This window comes from Tenebrio molitor, chromosome 2 (assembly GCF_963966145.1).
Source record: "Tenebrio molitor chromosome 2, icTenMoli1.1, whole genome shotgun sequence".
Taxonomy (NCBI): Eukaryota; Metazoa; Arthropoda; class Insecta; order Coleoptera; family Tenebrionidae; genus Tenebrio; species Tenebrio molitor.
The window spans coordinates 14,222,023-14,241,218 of record NC_091047.1 but is presented as its reverse complement, the minus strand read 5'-3'; the positions used below and the strand labels follow the sequence as shown (position 1 = coordinate 14,241,218).

Here is a 19,196-nt window from a genome sequence, read left to right as displayed (position 1 = left end):
GTAAAGCGAATTTATTTATAATGGTACACTTTCAGCACCAGTTCGGTTAATAAAAAAGTCATTGTTGGCAGAAACATTACTTTAAACGGTTGTAAACAATATGAACCGTCAAATGGACCGTAAAAAACCTATCTGTTGATATTCACTGATGTCTTTGAAATTTTCTTGTTACAACAGATACATTAATAGTGGTTGTTATAAAAGAATAGAGAAAAATTATAATATTATGTACTTCAATGGACACTGCATAAATCTACAACGATATGTTAGTGAGTCAACAGTGGAGTTCTTGAAATTCTATTATTATCTAAGGTGATTATTAGAATCATTAAATTCACACGTCTATAAATTAACAGTTAACTTAGCTGCTTAGTAACAAAGAGAATAATTAACTATTACTGGTGGCCAAAGTGAAACAGAATATAACAAAATACAGTGTGGAATAAAATGATTTACATCTAGTTAGTTACCTTTGCATTACCCTTGTAAAAATACGAAATGCCCCTCTACAAAAAAAAGAAAGCCTAACCTCAAAATATATATCCAAATTCCAAATGTGATTTATTGCCAAGGGATGATATGAATGCAAAGTTGAGATTAAAATTAAAAAGGAGCTAACAAAAGCAAGTCACAGCTAGTGTTGAAAGTGGCCACCTTAGTAAATTGTAACAATTGTCAATTCGATTGATGACATTTATTGACAGAACTACCTAATAGTTCGGCACTTCAAAAAAAAAGTAGAGCGGTGCAGGAAAATTTACATGTGCAAAAATTCCAAAGGTAACTAGATGTAAATCATTTTATTCCACACTGTACTATTTCATATTTTACGGGAAAAATATCGGTCAATTAAAATTTTTCAGGAGAACAATAGGAGAGGCGATCGTACAAGTTTACCCCTTCTATACCTACTCAATTATGTCATCAACTTTATGTGATTATTTTAATATAATATAATTACGTCTGTTTCGTCCAAAGCTCTTGCATCGGTACGTACTAGTTTGCAACTATATTTGCAAGATACGCAAATAATAAGTTTGGATCATTTCCGAGTGATATTTTCTTCACCGCTTCTCTCTTTTGTGCATTTGTATGGGCTATCCAACAAATCTTTCTGACGGAGATTCCAGAGTTGACAGAAATTCTGGAATATTATAAATATAGTTCCTGTGTGTCTGTTCCATTAAAATTTTTTATTGGACAATAGCTGTAATGGTGTCTTTCTCGAATCTCACTCATATCACTCAAAAAACTGCACAGTGGCACTGGCTTAGTACCAGTTCCATACATCCTCCTTTAACGCTATTTTATTTTTGTGGAGTAAACAAAGAGTTAAAGTCAATAAATAATTTTTCCAAAACACAAAGCTTACAAATTAATTCCACATAAAGGATTATTCACGTAAGACGACGAGTCTGACCAGGTAAAAATGCAACCCAAAATACGATTTATAACGCTATCTTGATCCCTATTACATTATCATAATGCACATAAAACATAGATATCGGGTATTTTTTTAAATTTTACCTCATAGTGAGCGTTGAACAGTCGATTGCGAACGCACTATACAGGTTATGGATCACGGATCAGCTGTTTAAATTTTACGTTTTACACGAGTGGTGCGTTCACAATCGACTCTTTAACACGAGGTGAAATTTAAAAAAACACCCGGTAGCTTTATGAGTTAATGTATGAGTATGAGTTAATAATAAAAAAATAATAATAAGCAATTAAAATCACAAAAGTAATGGGTAACTAGGATCATGTCGGTTTTGTCATCGTTCGAAAACATTTTCAAACACTAAATATGAGCGAAAAATGCAATGACTGATATACCTTTCAAACTAATAGAAATAATATTAAATAGGTACCAAAACAAGGTAAAATGTAGTTCGGGTTGCATTTTTACCTAGTCAGGTTCGTCATCTTACGTTAATAACCCTGTATATTATAATGGGGATTCATTTAAATTTCTCCTCAAAGTTGGCGTTGAAGAGTCGATTGTAAACGCACCATTCGTCAGTCTGCAGAGTAAAAACACAAAAACGCAATAAGCGAGGTTAGACAGCTCATCCGTGATCCCTACTAATTCGTTGTGCATTCCGAATCGACTCTTCAACGCCAACTTTGAAGAGAAATTTAACACCGATTATAAACGACAGCCAAAGAAAAGAATTGGAAAGTAAGGTTAGGTCCGGTGTGTGCCGCCGTGGTTCAAGTTGTAATGAAATATCTGCCACGAATTTAACGAAAATTAACGTCGAAGAATAAATTGTGAATTCAGCAGATACCACAATTAAGCGTATAAATCGGAGCATAGTACATATACAGGGTCATTATAAATGATTGTCCCATCGTAGGTGGCTGTGCGTTATGCTTTAGGTGCGCCGCTACGCCCACTAGTTGTTACAAACATTTATAATGACCCTGTAGTTTCATCCTCAACTCTGACTCGATTATCGAATTTCCTTGATCATATCATATGAATGCGTGACTCAGCTTTACATTATTACAGATAACCACAGACTAAGATTCACATAACCTAACTTTGAATTTACGTATTCTATTACAGTGCTATTGGACCGTAGCCACGTGATGGCGGCTAGGTCACATATTGGTAACGGTGGCTCTTTGATGTAGGAAACCTTTCAAACCAAAACCATTTTTGATCTTGCTGAAACTTGAAACACACCTCTATTCGTTACTTTATACAATTTCTTGATGACAACTATCAATAATAACATTTACGTTTGGATTATTTTAATTAAGCCAGAAGTTATCAATTTTTGTTTATGTTTTTCACAGCCGCTCTTGGCTGGGGGGAGGGAGAGTAACAAATATTATTCATTAAAAACAAAGATCAAAAATAATGCGTTTTCTACAACTAAGGGCTTCATTGTAAACTAATTTTCAGTGTTCTGTGGAGCAAGTTAATAGTTATTTAACAACGAGTTTCTGTGTAAATTGGGCTTTTCTAATTGTCCGAGGGTCAAGATTAAAACACGAGCGTAGCGAAGGTTTTAAGGCCTCGAGGGCAATTCGAAGAGCCCAATTTACCCAGAAACGAGTTGCATACAAAATTTTATTGTTTGAAACGACGTCCCTGAAGCATCCAAATCTTTTACAAATGGTTTCGTATTTGCTTTTGACAGTTTTGACAAATTTTTTAAGACCTGTTAGAAATGTAACGTTGGATGTGTTGTCTAGGGCAACGGTTCGTCATCTGCTCATTTTGCTTTATGTATCTGTCACAATAGTGTTAATGGTAATGTTAATGTTAGTGTTAGCCAGAATGTTAATCTTCAGAACATTGGTGAAACGTTCAACCGTTCACAATAATGGTGATGGTGATGTTAATGTTAGAAACGATGTTAAGAGATCCAGAAAATGTCTGGTTCTTTAACATCTTCGTTAACATCTACCAATCACCATCGAGAATTTCAGGCACGCGCAGGCGCAGTGACAGTTCACACCACGTTGACAGCTGTAAGAGTAACATTCCGTTAACATTATTGTGAACACTGGACTACTAACATCACCATTGCCATCTCCACTAACATTAACACTATTGTGACAGACCCATTAGGGCAGTTAAGAGGCAGTTTGCAAAGGAGAAAAATTAAAATTTATGACAGTTGAAAACAATAATAGTAATTATACACCAAGGTAGAGAAGACATTTTTTTAACTCGAGGTAGTTTATTATAATAAAGAAGGGAGGCTTAAAATTGTCTTCTCTACCGTGGTGTATATATTATTTTTTTCACTACTAGATACGTTAAAACCCTTTCTAATAATAATGATTAATTAAATTATTTTGTCCGATGCGACGATCCGAGTTCTCATTTTTCAACGGTTGCTATGAAAATTGAAAATCGTCTGTCTACGTTAACCAATAAAATCAAAGAAAATCTTTTGTTGCTAGGTGACGGCTGTCACTGGTTAATAATGAAAAATTATTAACTAGTAGGAGAGAAATTCTATTTCTGGGTTCAATTCGCGAGTCAATAATGACGTCTTCTAAGACTAGTAGTAAAAAATAGTATATTATATACCAAGGTGAAGAAGTTCATGATTATAGCCAGAGCGCCAAGATTAAAGCCCGAGGCGCGCCGAGGGTTGTAAGGCGCGAAGGCTATAAGGGACTTCTCCACCGTGGTTTATATACTATTTTTTTCACTACTAGATGCGTTAAAACCCTTTCTGATAATAATTATTAATCAAATTATTTTGTCGGATGCAACGGGTCCGAGTTGTCATTTCTTGACAGTTGGTATGAAAATCGTCTACGTTAACCAATGAAATAGACGACAATCTTTCGTTGCTAGGTGACGGTTGTTCCATTATTCACCACTGGTTAATAATGAAAAATTATTTACCTGTCACTGGGCCAACGTAGAAAAACGTAACTTCTCAGTGTTCTATGACAACCGATAACCCTAGACTTTATTACTAGTAGTGAAAATGTGTAAAATGTAAAAAAAAGTGTAAAATGCAATCAATATGTCGCGGTCATTACGAACATTTAGAATATATAACTCAAGAAGGAGAAATCATTAAAAATTTAAATAAAGGAGAATTTTATAAATATTTAGGTATTAATCAATCAAATCATATTCAACACTCAATTATAAAAGAAAATTTAGAAAAGCAATTTTATTTAAGAATTAAATCTATTTTAAAATCAAAATTAAACGGTAATAATTTAATTAAAGCAGTTAATACATATGCTGTTCCATTACTGACCTATTCTTTCGGTGTTATAAAATGGTCCAAAACTAATTTACAGAACATAAACATTAAAACTAGAGTTCTTTTTACAAAATTTAGTAAACACCATCCTAAATCTGCTATTGAAAGATTTAATTTACCACGCGAAAACGGTGGTAGGGGTTTTTCAAATCTAGAAATACTGCTAAAAAATCAAATTGCTTCACTAAAAAATTATTTCCTCAATAGAGCTCGTGATAACACCTTTTTCAATGCTTTGGTTTCAGCCGATAAAGGCTACACACCTTTAAATTTAAGTGATAATATAATTTCAGACATTGTTAAGCCAAATATACCTGACACAATAGCAAATATAAAACAGAAGTCTTTACATGGGAGATACTTTAAAGAACTGGAACAACCAGAAGTTAATATTCAGGCATCTCATGCATGGCTTAAGAAATCAAATATTCACCCTGAGACGGAGGGTTTTATATTTGCAATACAAGATCGTGTTATAAATACAAGAAATTATAAAAAACACATATGCGGTTTACAATCGATAATTGATAAATGTAGGATTTGCGGAACTGAAGGGGAAACAATTGAACACATTATTTCTTCTTGCACCGTTTTGGCTCAAAGCGAATATAAAAAACGACACGATATATTCGCTAAAATTATACACATGAATTTAGCTGTTAAATTCAATTTATTAAAGAATACACAACCACATTATAGTTATACACCAGAAAGTTGTTTGGAAAATGACAGTTACAAGTTATATTTTGATAGAACAATTTTAACTGACATTCATATTAAGCATAACAGACCAGACATTATAATTTTAAATAAACAACAAAAGCAAGCATATCTTTTAGATATAGCTGTTCCAAATTCACATAATATAACACAGACATATAACACAAAAATTAATAAATATTTAGAGCTGTCCGTTGCTATGAGAAATCTTTGGTGTTTAGAAAAAATTTCGATTTTACCACTTGTAATTTCAGCAACGGGAATAGTACCGCAATCTCTTTTTAAAAATTTAAAAATTCTGGATTTAGATAACACATTGGTAGTTGAAATTCAAAAAGGTATATTATTATACTCATGTCACATCGTGAGGAAGTTCCTTAACATTGACACAGAACATAATACACAACAAAGTCAAAATGCGGAGGCAAGACGCCGGTAATTATGTTGATAAGCACTGCACTATTACTTGATAGTAATATCCGTAATAGTGTATGTACTCCGGCAAAATTGCCGTGCCGCCGGGTGGAGGTGGGATAGTGAAAAAAATACATTACCCACGTCACTCACTATACTATAGACAGACCACGTAAAATTGTCCATAAAGCAGTTTTCACGTAGGTAGATCGAGATCAATAAATTACTTCACTAGTTACAACAAAAAACCGAATAATATAGTAATGAAAAAGAAATTATGAATGAAATTATGATGTAAGATGTGTTTGGAGGAAGATTTAATTTGAAGTTAGGACACCGCCATTAAATGTCAGCGACCTCAGAAACAAGATCATGTGTAGATATGAAATTAGAAGTATTTTTTTAATATAAAACACAAGTCTACAGAATCAAGGCATATAAATGTAAAATGTAACTTCAGTAACTCTCAAACATGCAAAATTCGATTCTTTGCCAGTGTCACAGTCACAAATTTAGATCAATTAATTCAACTTCAGAATGCTATGTAAGCTGTTCCAAATACTTTCTACAGAAATCCAAATTGCTTTACCTTTTTCGTTACAACTGAATCCCCTCTCAATGTGGTGCAGTGGCTTTTTTCAATAATAAGAGAATGACATACATATGGTTATAAATGTTACGAAGATATGGAAGACAATACATATAAGAAAACCATTTTCTATTCTTTCCTCCCAAAATCGCATAAAATTACCTAATATAATCTATAGGATTGTCGGTTTCATCTATTACAAAATACAAGTAATATGTGATCAAGTTGTCTAGATTGTGTCAGTAAATCTTGTAAATGACGGAATAAAGAAATAAACTGGACTTCTAAATTGTCAAATGAAGATTCTAGGCCACCTACTTATTTATTTGACGAATGACTATTTTGATCACTCTTTTCATAAAAATACATAAAGTCTGTGAATTTTTATTTATTCTTATGAGATATTTGATAACGAGGTTAGCAGCTTATATTGTACCTACTACATACGTGATTATTCTGTAGGTATGATTTCTTCTTGAACTCATTACGTAGTTGAAAGTTTATTTTCAAAATGCCATTTTATAATCAAAATTAACCACTTAAAAAAGGCAAACTAAGCATAACAGTAGTTTATTTAACGAGTTCGTGTGTAAATTGGGCTCACGAGTGCCATAAAGAGCCCAACTTGCACACGAACGAATTGAATACAACGTTTTTTTGTTCGACGAGCCCCTTGAAGGCTCCAAATCGCTTAAAATCGTTAAAATTAGCTTGACGTTTCGTTTTTACAAGTTGTGACATTCATCAAAATCCGTTCACACAGGAAAAAATTCTCAAATTCTGACAGTGTCGAATAAAAAAATATTTTTTCTAAATTTTCTATAGATAGATAAGTATGTATTTCTTTTTATACCTTATAGATACTATGTCGTCTTAATCAAAACTACTATAAAGTTTAAATTTTAGTATTTCAATTTATAGGTAATAATTAATTTAACTTTACGATTTTAATTTTAACACCTTTAATGCAAAAATATATTTCAGATTGAAATATAAAAATTACTTCAACATGAACCTGCACCCAGAATTAATTTTCATTGTTCAAATAAATAGAATAAACCGCTTCATCCATTAGTACCTCATAAAAAGTCAAAATAGAAAAGCCGAGGTGGTATTTATTTATTTCATTTTCTACATTATTTAATTAAGAGCGTTATACGCTATGATTTTATATTGGATGCATGTATTGATTTATACCATTTATATAATTTATTGGGACAGAATCAAATATATTCAATAGAAGCGTAACATGTGGAAGTAAATAACTGTTTATATTATTAATTTAATTTCTAGTATAGATATTTCAATAAAACAACAGCTACATATATAGCTGCTAAACCGTATTTAGTTATTGTATAAACCAAAAATACAATTAGTTTACCGCCACCCCAACCCTATGTAAACACCTAATAGTCTAATAAAAGTCAGTGCATCACCTCAGTATTAGCGATTAAGCGTGATCGTCTATAACCCCCTTTGATGATGGTCGTTTGCTACCCCGTAGGGCATGAATCACAAGCAAATTGAACAGCAGATGAAACATGGAAAACCAGGTGATCCGGTGTTGATCCATCTGCTTAATTGCAAAGTCGGTTTGACCAAAGGATTTAGAAAAACCACATTGCCGACACTGACCACAGATTCGATTAGCTAAGTACTTTTCGGAGCGCAATTTAAAGTACCACTTTACTCCCTCAGTTTGTAGCTATAGGAACCTTAAAAAATATACTGATGTTTTTCAAAAAAGAAGAAAAATATAAACGCAATTTTACATATTTTTGCTTTCAGCTACTTCAGCTATTTTTCTTTACACCCATTTTTTTCACGATATCTAAGTTGGAGGTTATTGAGGATAACAAATATATACTGAAATCCGGTTTCTCCCATCTAAATACTGACTGTGCCCAGCGGTGCTTAACTTCTCTAATCGAATGATAATTAGTCATTTTGATATGGTTAAAAAAAATGTATTACTTTATTATTGATATTGAAATTATACTTCATCATGGATTATAAATACGAGTATATGATGCATTATTATAAGGAGCATTAAAAAATTTGCACGGTGGCTGTGGTTTTTTCCTTCATAGTTAAATTTTCTGTAGCTACTTTCTCATCTTGTCAAAAAGAAATAAATCCGTAGAACCAATAAATGTATCATCTTTCTAAATCCTTAAAGTTCAAGTTTTCTCGTCTTTTACAAGGTTAAGAGGCTCATTATCTTTAAAAATATTTTAGGTGTCCGTCACTGTCTTTATCACGTTTTCTATCGAGCTAATTACAAATTAAAATATTAAATGTTAACGGTTGGATTTATATCTTTATTTTATATTCATCAATATAATACATATATATAAGTACACATAATCAGTTGTTTATAGATATATTTAAGATGATTTAGTCAAATTCAATTAATTACATACATAAAACATATTGTATATTTTAATGTTATTTTAAAAATTATAATGTGTATTTGTTCATAAACTAGGTATCGTCAATTATTTTTGAAAGGGACCTGTACACAAGGGATGCGTGTTATTATATTGTGTGGACATAAAGTAAGCAACACTACGGAATAAATATTTGTTTTTCTACGCAGAGATTTATATCGAAGGGTAAGTTTCAGCACTCCCTCCGGGATCGACGCGACGAGGCAAACACCCCATCCACAAAGAGCTACGGTTCATTATACAGTCAAATGTCTGTATAAATGTTTAATGAAGAGTGATGATTTGATATAACAAAAGAGTACAGAAAGAGAAGCTTCCACTGTTGACGGCACCCGCTGACTAAAAAATTAACATCAGCCAATAAAATCGGTAACTTCATATAAAATATATAACGGAATGGACATGAAGCAGAGACAAATGACACAAATGAAAAGTTTCGCTGGAAGTTACAAGAATATTGCATTTGTTTTAGTAAGTTTAATCCGATGATTCTAAAACACATTTAATGTTAGTCCGCTATTTTTCATTAGCGGTGGCAGTTCTTCTGCATTTTCGTTGAAAACAAAAACAGCCACTGATGCATTTTTGGTGTGATCATAATGACATTTGCAATTCAAATTCCATGACATGCGCGAATATTTTAAAAAGCAAATTGAAACAACGCAAAAGTTGGACATCTGTTAGGCTAATGAATAAATAAAGAAAGCCTGTGCCATTGGTGCACGTTTGAATTTAATTGTGATATTCACTTAGCCAATGAGGTGTAAGCGAAACCGCTAGAAAGTTTGTGAGGGTTACCAGAAGCTCCAAAGCCCGTGGTCTTCGTCGTCTAACCCTCAACTTAATCCCGAAACACCGCAGGATTGCCAACTTACGTAAACTCTAGCACGTTAATTAATATAAATTGAAACACATTTTCTAAATCTGTTTCCAAAAGTGGTCAACTTTTTGACTTTATGTTGGTATACAAAGTAGCAATAAAAAGCAAACACGTCCCCTTATCAAAACATTTCAGGTAGGAAACTCGCATGTAGCAGTGAATATTGGCCACCATAAAATTTAATGGTTCGATCGTGTGGCATGAAAGCCCTTCCGGTTTACAAAGTTCTTTTAAGTCGCCGCTCCATCGAATTCGTTAAAATCGTAACATTTTATTTTACAACTTAATGAAATAACGTTATCACTCACTTGTACTCTAGATTCTGTAAGTCCGATTCTCATGGCGATCTCTTCTCTCATGAAAATGTCCGGATAATGAGTTTTAGAAAAACACCTCTCCAGTTCGTTAAGCTGTGCAGGTGTGAACCTCGTCCTGTGTCTTTTCTGCTTCGTAGGTTTGTCTCCATCGTTGGAACTGTTGCTACCTAGAGAATTGCTCAACGACGGTAGGCCGTCGCATAACCCACTTAAACGGGGTTGTTCCAACACTTTTAGTTCGTTCTGGTGTCTTTTCAGGTCCTCGCCGCACATTTCTTTTATGCCTGCAATAGAGACATTGTTATTTTAATGGAAATCAAAGAAAACATGTAATATTTATTTATCAGTTCATTAAAAGCTAAGCAAATCACATTACGTAAATAGTTTGTTTGTACCTTGTATTTTTTGAATAAATAACTACGAGTAACATGCAAAAAAGAGTAACTATTGTCGTATCTGCGTAGTGTTTACTTGGCTTGTCAAATCAGCAGATTATTTTACCAGATGTAAAAAAGAAACAACTTACAACTTGTATCTAATTACAGATTTATGTTTGGTAATTTGAGCAAAAGTAATTAATAATTTGTTTTAAATTGGTTGTGAAGTATTTGATTTTAATTTGCTGATTGCTATAATTTTTTACTGTAAGTTACATTATCTTAACGTGTTTTATTTTCGAAAAAAATTGTTACACAGTCTAGGACTGGTTTACAAATCTATGAGGGGCATGATAACCAACTCAATAGACCGGGACCAATGGCTTAACGTGACTTCCGAATCACGAGACAGGCAACCAATAATTACATACATTTACCTTTAGGATAGTCTAGTTACGCTATGTATTTTAGGTGGCAAATATCACATCCAACAATAATGTAAAAAACATTGATAACTTGCATTATGCAGATTTCACAAGAATGAAACAATCTCAATTTCTAAAGCAGGCCACTCACGTCCCAAAAGCTGCGTACGATGGTGTTGAAGACAACTCATGTTAGAAAATAATGAGAAAAATAATTTAAAAATTCTATTCTTCTTAGATTTGAAGATATGGGGGCTCAAAATCGTATTGTGGTGTTGGAACGTGAGTAGCCAGCTTAAAATCTACCTCTCCATGATTAGTGATTTTGTATTTTAAAATCTAAACGTTCGTTGCTAAATTAAATAATAGTAAAAACGTTTTAGATGTGGTTTGTCCAACTCAAGGTCGCTTAAAACTAATGATTGAACTGTACCTACTTTAGTGAGAAATCTGTCATAAATTCCAAATATGTACCTTATAAGCGTCTAGTTTCTTTTCCTGGTAGTGCCAACTTACCGACAAGTCACCAGTCCACATCTACAACGTTCCGGCTATAGATAAATTGAACTGTTTTATAGTTTTCTTAATTTCTCAAAGAACAGTTAAGAGCAAATAAAACAAAGACAAAATATTTTATTATTAATCTTGTATTAAAGCGACATATCGATCGAATTTATTCCGTACCAAAACGTAAGGTAGCTGTTGTAAAATCTTAGGAACAAAACTATTAACCCTCATAATCATAGCACTGATTATTTAAAAAAATATGTACTTATTATTGAAGTTATATTGGTTCACTTTTTATAACACTGACAGCAATGACAACTTTCGACTCAGATCTGTAGATTAAAAAGAACTTGCCGCTTTTCTGCTGCCATTATATTATGCACCTGTTAATAAACATATACTTAATAATTAAAATAACAATATAACACAGACATATAATACAAAAATTAATAAATATTTAGAACTCTCCGTTGCTATGAGAAATCTTTGGTGTTTAGAAAAAATTTCGATTTTACCATTTATAATTTCAGCAACAGGAATAGTACCCCAATCTCTTTTTAAAAATTTAAAAATTTTGGACTTAGAGAACACATTGGTGGTTGAAATTCAAAAAGGTATATTATTATACTCATGTCACATCGTGAGGAAATTCCTTAACATTGACACAGAGCATAAAACACAAAAAAGTCAAAATGCGGAGGCGAGACGCCGGTAATTATGTTGATAAGCACTGCACTATTACTTGATAGTATTATCCGTAATAGTGTATGTACTCCGGCAAAATTGCCGTGCCGCCGGGTGGAGGTGGGATACGAAAAATTAACAAGAATCAGTAAATAGTATCAACATTTTATTCAGGGTCTTATTTAATTATTTTATTTTATGATTTTTGATAAGGTTTGAAATGTTTTATTTAGTATTAATGAACTCCAAATTTGATGATGTATGAAAATGTTGTATGTATAATGCTACCGTGAGATCGAAAAAAAAAATTAGAGTTGGCTGTGACTAAAAATTTCAGTTGGCAATTCGTTAAAATTTCATATCAGATGCCAGTCTTAAAAGTTAGGTTAGTGATTTTGAGAACGTTGAAATCTTGATTTTCATAAAGGTGTACATTATGTGTGACCTGTCGGTTGTAAAAGAATCATGAGGAGCTCCAATCGTATTTACGAACTAGAGTGAATGTTCGAAATGTCTGTCTTCAGCTTCCAAACATAATGCTACTCTCTTCGCTCTATGTTTTCAAATGACCTTCGCAAAGTCGGGACATCAATTAAATTGCAGTTATTAGTAATTACTTGCATTCATTCGGGAACTGTGCCAGGCCTGTTTTTGAACACGTTGTTTTTCAGGTATGGAAAAACAAAATAATCAAGGCAAGTTGTTGGTAAGTGCCTTGAAAGTCCCGAATCATAGTTACTATTGTAATTACATAATGACATCTGATGACAATTGAATTTAATTTTTACGTGCTGCCAACTGAAATGTATTAATCATCGCCATCTCGATTTTATTTTATTTTCGATCGCACGGTAGTATGTATGTATACATACATACTACTGTACCAAGAGACATTCGAATAATCCCCGGCAAAATAATCTCTACTCGAAACGCACAAATAAAATGATCAAAATCCGATATCTATAAACTTTAAACTTTAGCCATACGAAATTGACCTTAAAACTGAAACTTAAATGTGAAGGCACTTCTAACGTAACAATTGAGAGAAAAAAAAAAGATTACCTCCTAGTTCGATACCGATACCTACCTAAATCCCTAATAAAACAAATTGAATTGTTAAAAAGCTAAGGAAAATATAGTATAATTTAAGATTCAAGAATGTGCATGGACCATGGAATATGTATTAAATTAACATTTATGACCAGCATTTACTGCCATGTGAGTCTTCGTCACGATTTCGTTTAAATTGAATAATAATTCAGAGGGTCTCTGATTCAATGTATTAGGTCTTTCAATAACAACTAACAGTACGACATTGTATTAACAATAAAAGTAATACCTATGTTTTTTTGATACGAATGTCATCCTTCTAGATGATTAATAAGAGATATCCCCAACCTATGACATGCCGATGATTTAAAATTGTTTCGTCGGATTAGGTATATATCTCAATGATTGTTACAAATAGCAATCCAATCTTGAAAAAAAAAAATCAATATTATCAATGAATTTTTTCCATAGAATATTTCTAAATGTTTCTTTTTGGGTTAGGTAAAGTTTGAAGAAGATGCACCACAATGGTGTTCATGATGTTTAGATGCAAAATGTGCATACACTGCTTTAATTTTCCTTTGTATTAAGCAAATTTGAATTATTCTTTGTCAGACTCAGACATCAGACTTTAAATATGTACTTGAGTTATTGAATTGACAGCGGATACGATTTCATCATGATTTCTTCTTTATATGTATGTATTTACAGCGGATACGCGCAAGGAAAGTTCGGGTAAGTTTATTTCTGGTGTTCTTAATCTTACAAATATGAAATTTTAGAATAATTATTATGAATCTGCACAACACATAGGAGGACCTGATTTAGTATGGTTATCACTTCATTACTCCGTCGCCTTAGCCAACCCTACATCAAAAATTTAAATGACCCCTACATTTTTAATGACGGACTATGAAAGAGGACATCATTTCTAGTATGTCCGCGTAAAAAAAAGTGATAGATCACAGAAAAAGTTCTTGAGATATTTGACTTTGAAGTTTTAAAAAATCTGTAGGTATATAATACTCTTGAAGTAGAGAAATCAAGTTAGGTTATAGCAACGAAAACAAATGAATAAAGGAGTCAAAGCCTAAATGGAGCACAAAAATGTTTAACTATGTAATTCATAAAAACAAATAACATAAAAGTAACAAGATTTTTATTGCAATTTCATAACAATAATCACGTCCAACTGTATGTAATCAAATTAAATATTCAAAATGGTCACCGTTTGTTATTTAAATTATAATACAGCTGATTTTCAAAGTCATTTAAAATTCTGAAAAATGTCTGGTGTTAAACTAGATCAAATTGATTTCTCTAACCGATAAAAATGTTCAATAGTACCTATATAAGTATCTCAATATCTCAAAAACTCTTTTTTACGGTCTACCTAACAACATTCCTACTAAAAAAGATGTTGTTTTTCATAATCCATTGTTAAAAATGTAGTAAGTTTATAATACCTATAAATTTATAATATAAAAAAAATTCTGGTAGAAGATTTGAACATTTTTGTTACGCTAAATATGGCAATTTAAAACAATCTGCAAATTTTTATTTATTTTTTGTATCCTTGGAAATAAGAAAGAACAATAAAGGCCATGTTGCCATATGTTCTTTAAGGTCAAACCGACATAATGTTGGAAATATTGAAGTAAATAATTGAAAATCTAATCACAATCATTCAGAATTATTATACTACTAACTGGTAACAAACAAAAACTCAAAATGTTTTTAATATCTATTCAAAAAAAAAAATGAGATCAAAGCTGCACATTTTGAGCGTCCATATCTTCAAATCTGAAAGATATTGAATTTTTATTATTTTTTCATAATTTTCAAACATGAGTTGACATTGCCCCATTGAGTTGTTTCGCGAATTTTGGGGCACCCAGTATATGTACATACATATATTTATTTAACTATCAATAATGTGCTCGATTTTCAATTTTTAAATGAAATCAATTCTTAGATTAATTTCTTGAAACAAGAAAAAACTTACTCTTTTGTCAGTAAAATTTGCTCCTTTATATAAAACCTGCAGTGTTATGTTTATAGATTAATCTTCTAATGTTATTACTGTACTTATATAAATAATTTTTAACAAGTTGGAATATTTCAATCAATTTCGATACATATTATGTTCCATTCATAGTAGTAATGAATAGGTAAATTGTAAGAGTGAATCCCTAGAACGAATTAACCGTTGATTTTATAACTTTTTTGATAATATGAAACTGAGCCCGATGTGTATTTTTAAAAATCTGTTATGCTTTTAGAAGGATGTTTTATAATATCGTATTATACCTATTATGCAGATTAGGTATTTATTATTTTAGTTCTAGTGTTCTAGTTAATAATTCAGTTCTTAAACATAAGTATAATACTTAGATATATTTTTGATACATCGGTAAACCAAAATTGCATCTACATATTTATTGATTAATAATAATAATTAATTACACACAGCAATTATTAAAGTCCCATCGGTAAAAATCAAGTTATCGTAATTAAGCACATGTAAATTCAGAAAATTGTTCTTAGGTATTCTAATAAAAAATAATAGGTATACAGGGTGTTTTCGAAGTTGAGGCGTTCCTTTTAACATGTGATAGTATGCATTGTTCTAAAGAGTTTTAGCCAAAATTACCTTAGTAAAATGTGTACGGCAATGAAGATACAATAAGTAAATTTTTTTGAAATTTTTGAAACCGGTCCTGCTCAAATTTGCGCTGATTTGTTAGAAATTAGAATTGACAAAAAAAAATCAAATGAGCATGGACGTTAATCAAAAATACTGTCAGAGTTGTCATCTAATTAGTCGAAATGGCTTTATTATTAGGAAAATAATGAGCTCACAGATATGTTGCAAATGTATGGGCAATGTTATCACGTTATCAGAATGCAGCTGCGGCGTCCAGAGAGTATTGCAGAGCGATTTTCGGAAAGACACCATCCTGGGCCAGGTTAGTTATTAATCAAGTACAGCGGAGAAATGGACAGGACCGGACTCAAAATTTTAGAAAACAATAAAAATACACAATCAATTATCTCCGTTAATACAAACATTTTACTAAGAAGATTTAGGCTAAAATTCTGAAGAATAATGTGTGGTGCCTCGTGTTACAAGGAACCCCTCAACTTCGAAAACACTCTGTATTATGATACAAGTTTAGGTATAAGGAAACCTTTAAAGCACGCGCGACGACTTTAAAAGCACGACGCGTAGCGGAGTGCTTTTGACGTCGCAAGTGCTTTAAAGGCCCTTATAAACGTGTATCATACACTATTTTTTATTATACTTGCACTACAATCTCAAAATTATAGCAAAACAAGTAAATTGAAATACCTTTTCCGAAGTAAATTAATCGTTGATATAGAAATGGTCAATTATTGTTGTTTCGTTGCTATCATAAATTGTGTTTAAATGTCTGTTTATCATTGTTCAAAATGTAGGTGAATTTGTTGTTACCTAAGCAACTCTTAAAGCTTTAGTGTTTTAAAGGCCCTTTTTCGCACGCATTTTAGTGTCAAAAACAGGGATTATGATTCAGGTATAATAAAATTTTTTTTATTAGTGCACAAATATGTAGATCTCTAGTCTATAGGTTTATTTAGGTACATGCCATGAAAATGTGAAATATTAAGATTGCATGTCCTTGGGTTGAATTTACTACTTTTTAAGAAAAGTGAAAAATGTCTTTAGTAATTTTGATTTGTATCCACCATCATGGCAAATAATTTGAAAATATGTAGTCACAATTATAGCTTACGTAGGTTTAAAATACATGTAAGTAGCTATTATCTACACCGCTTAAATAAAAACTGAAACCTTCATCAGGAAAAATCGGCAAGATTGACACAAAATGCTAACCTCTGACCTCCGACCAAAGTCCAAAACTAATTGTTTATCATTGTCAATCATTTGCATTATTGTCTCAAAGGTATTAACAACATTACATAATATTCGTCGACAAAGCTTTTGTGTATTTTGATTAATTTGCCAATACATATTTTGCTACAATGTAAAATATTAATCTTTTGGTCAGAAATACTTATCAATAAAATTAAAATTTATTTGGAATAAATCTGTTTTATACATGTAGAATGTAAAACAGAAATTTACCACAGTGCAAAGTTAGAAATTTGTTTTACTGTTTCATTAGGCACGAATAAGATAATTAAGTGCAAATATCCACGACTAATTATAAAACAGATGAAAGAGATGCAATTAGATAAAAATATTGAAAAGTGAGAAATAGGCAAATTGTTGTAAGTAGATATTCTAAAAAATTAATTAAGTCAAAAAAAAAATGTTTTCACAAAGAATTTAAAAAAATGCAAAAAACAATGTTGTATTTTTTTTAATTGTCGACAACAACGATTCAACAACATATGATACCTATGGTACCGATAGGTTTAAGCAAATTCTATTGCAAAATATCTATGTATGTGACGCGAATAAAATTTCCAAAGTCTAAAAATGATTTTCAATTTTTATACGTACCCACCATCATGGTAAATAAATTGAAAATTCCCCGATATATCACCTAACGTTTTCTTCAGCACTCATAGAATCCAACATGGTCACAATTAAGTCAAATATCTCTAACGACAAACAACAACTCAGACGGGGAGTGCATCACGGAAGAGCATCGACAAAACCAGCACAAAATGTTAACTCAAAGCAAGAACCAGAAGTTATTGTCACGTGATCGTTTCTTGCAATATCGTTTAAATCGAATAAATAATTTGTGATCGTTCAGACAGTTCCAGGCCCGACGTGTCTCGTCTATCGGTACCGGATAAGGACGCGGCCACTGTACTAAAAGTATGAAAGAGTGTGTGGGCCTCCGGCTGCGTGTCCCTAATTGCATGGCCTACCGGAGCGGCCCGGCGATATTGGCTTAATGAGGGCGAGGCAGCTTCAATTTAGCCCATTTAACTAGCCTATCGTTAGTACGCTGAATCACTAAAGACTTTAGCGTCAATTAGTGCCCCCACTAACTTACCGACAGGGCCCAGATTGTTGAGCATGTTTCTGCTGCAGACGACGGTGTCCAGGCTGACGCACTGCACTGTTTATTTAATGAGTACTGATTTGATACTGAATTGTGAATATGTTGTTGATGCTGGGAAGAGGTACGAGTGGGAGGCGAGCCAATGGGGGCCGAACCCCCGTCTGGGCGGAGCCAGGGGCGCGGGCGTGGCTCCTACGCTTCCATTGCACGGTGTGGTGGGTGTTCTTCCGAAAAGAGAACGAAGGCTTGTTCTCCTGCTGTTCCCCGGCCGGAAGCGGTGCCGCACGCTCGCTGGAGACCCGCTCCCGTTCTACTCTTTTAATCAAAAAAGTAATTAAACTTTTTGTATTGCATTTTCAAACGAATATGCTCGCATTCCGAACGAAAATTCGTACAAGAATCGACGGCTCAAAAGTCGGAGGGTGCTTCACAGGCCGACCAAGAGTACAGCACGGAACACAGATCACCGATTAGTGGTATAAACGGAGTGACATTTAATGTATCTCTTACGGTACTAATCAAATTTGTAATAAATATATAGGTTGATGTGCAAACACAATACATTATTGTAACCAGGATCGAAACCCTGGAACCAAAGATTAAATATTCATGAAATCAGTTTTCTTAATAAAATAAAACTACTACCAATAAAACTATTTTTTGTGCAACCGTACGCGAAACGAGCACTTCGCGTATCTACCTAAAACAGGCCGGCCGTTAAAGTAATGGTCATTTTAATATTTGATTCAAATCAGAGTTTCCATGTAAGACTGGCGTTTAGATTTTTCAGGTGCGAAATTAGAAACCGCGGAATTTATAATACGTACCTATCTACTTATTAACTCTGGAGGAGTACCTACACGAAACATCACTTTCATTTCCAAAATTCATTTACAAAATGGATTGTTTTATTTATGTCATTTCAATAGCGACATTTAAGCCGAATTTTTATGTATCTATTTATTGACAGCGAATGAAGTAAATTTTACTTTTTCATTTTATAATAAT

The 19,196-nt window shown here is 32.6% G+C and overlaps 1 protein-coding gene across 3 annotated transcripts in view; it reads right to left on the bottom strand.

Moving 5' to 3' along the window:
• LOC138123240 (homeobox protein orthopedia-like) overlaps window positions 1-18,333 on the bottom strand; it is a 44,337-nt gene extending 26,004 nt beyond the window's left edge. The window contains exons 1-2 of one of the 3 annotated variants that reach the window (XM_069037851.1): window positions 18,180-18,333; window positions 10,113-10,405 (exon numbers count right to left, since the gene is read on the bottom strand). In XM_069037851.1, coding sequence (XP_068893952.1) covers window positions 10,113-10,405; window positions 18,180-18,204 — 318 coding nt within the window. In that variant the 5' untranslated portion in view covers window positions 18,205-18,333. Of the gene's footprint in view, window positions 1-10,112; window positions 10,406-17,674; window positions 18,007-18,179 lie in introns of those variants that run through there. The other 2 variants (XM_069037852.1, XM_069037853.1) reach the window with 2 other exon arrangements.
• Between the last annotated feature and the right edge of the window lie 863 nt (window positions 18,334-19,196).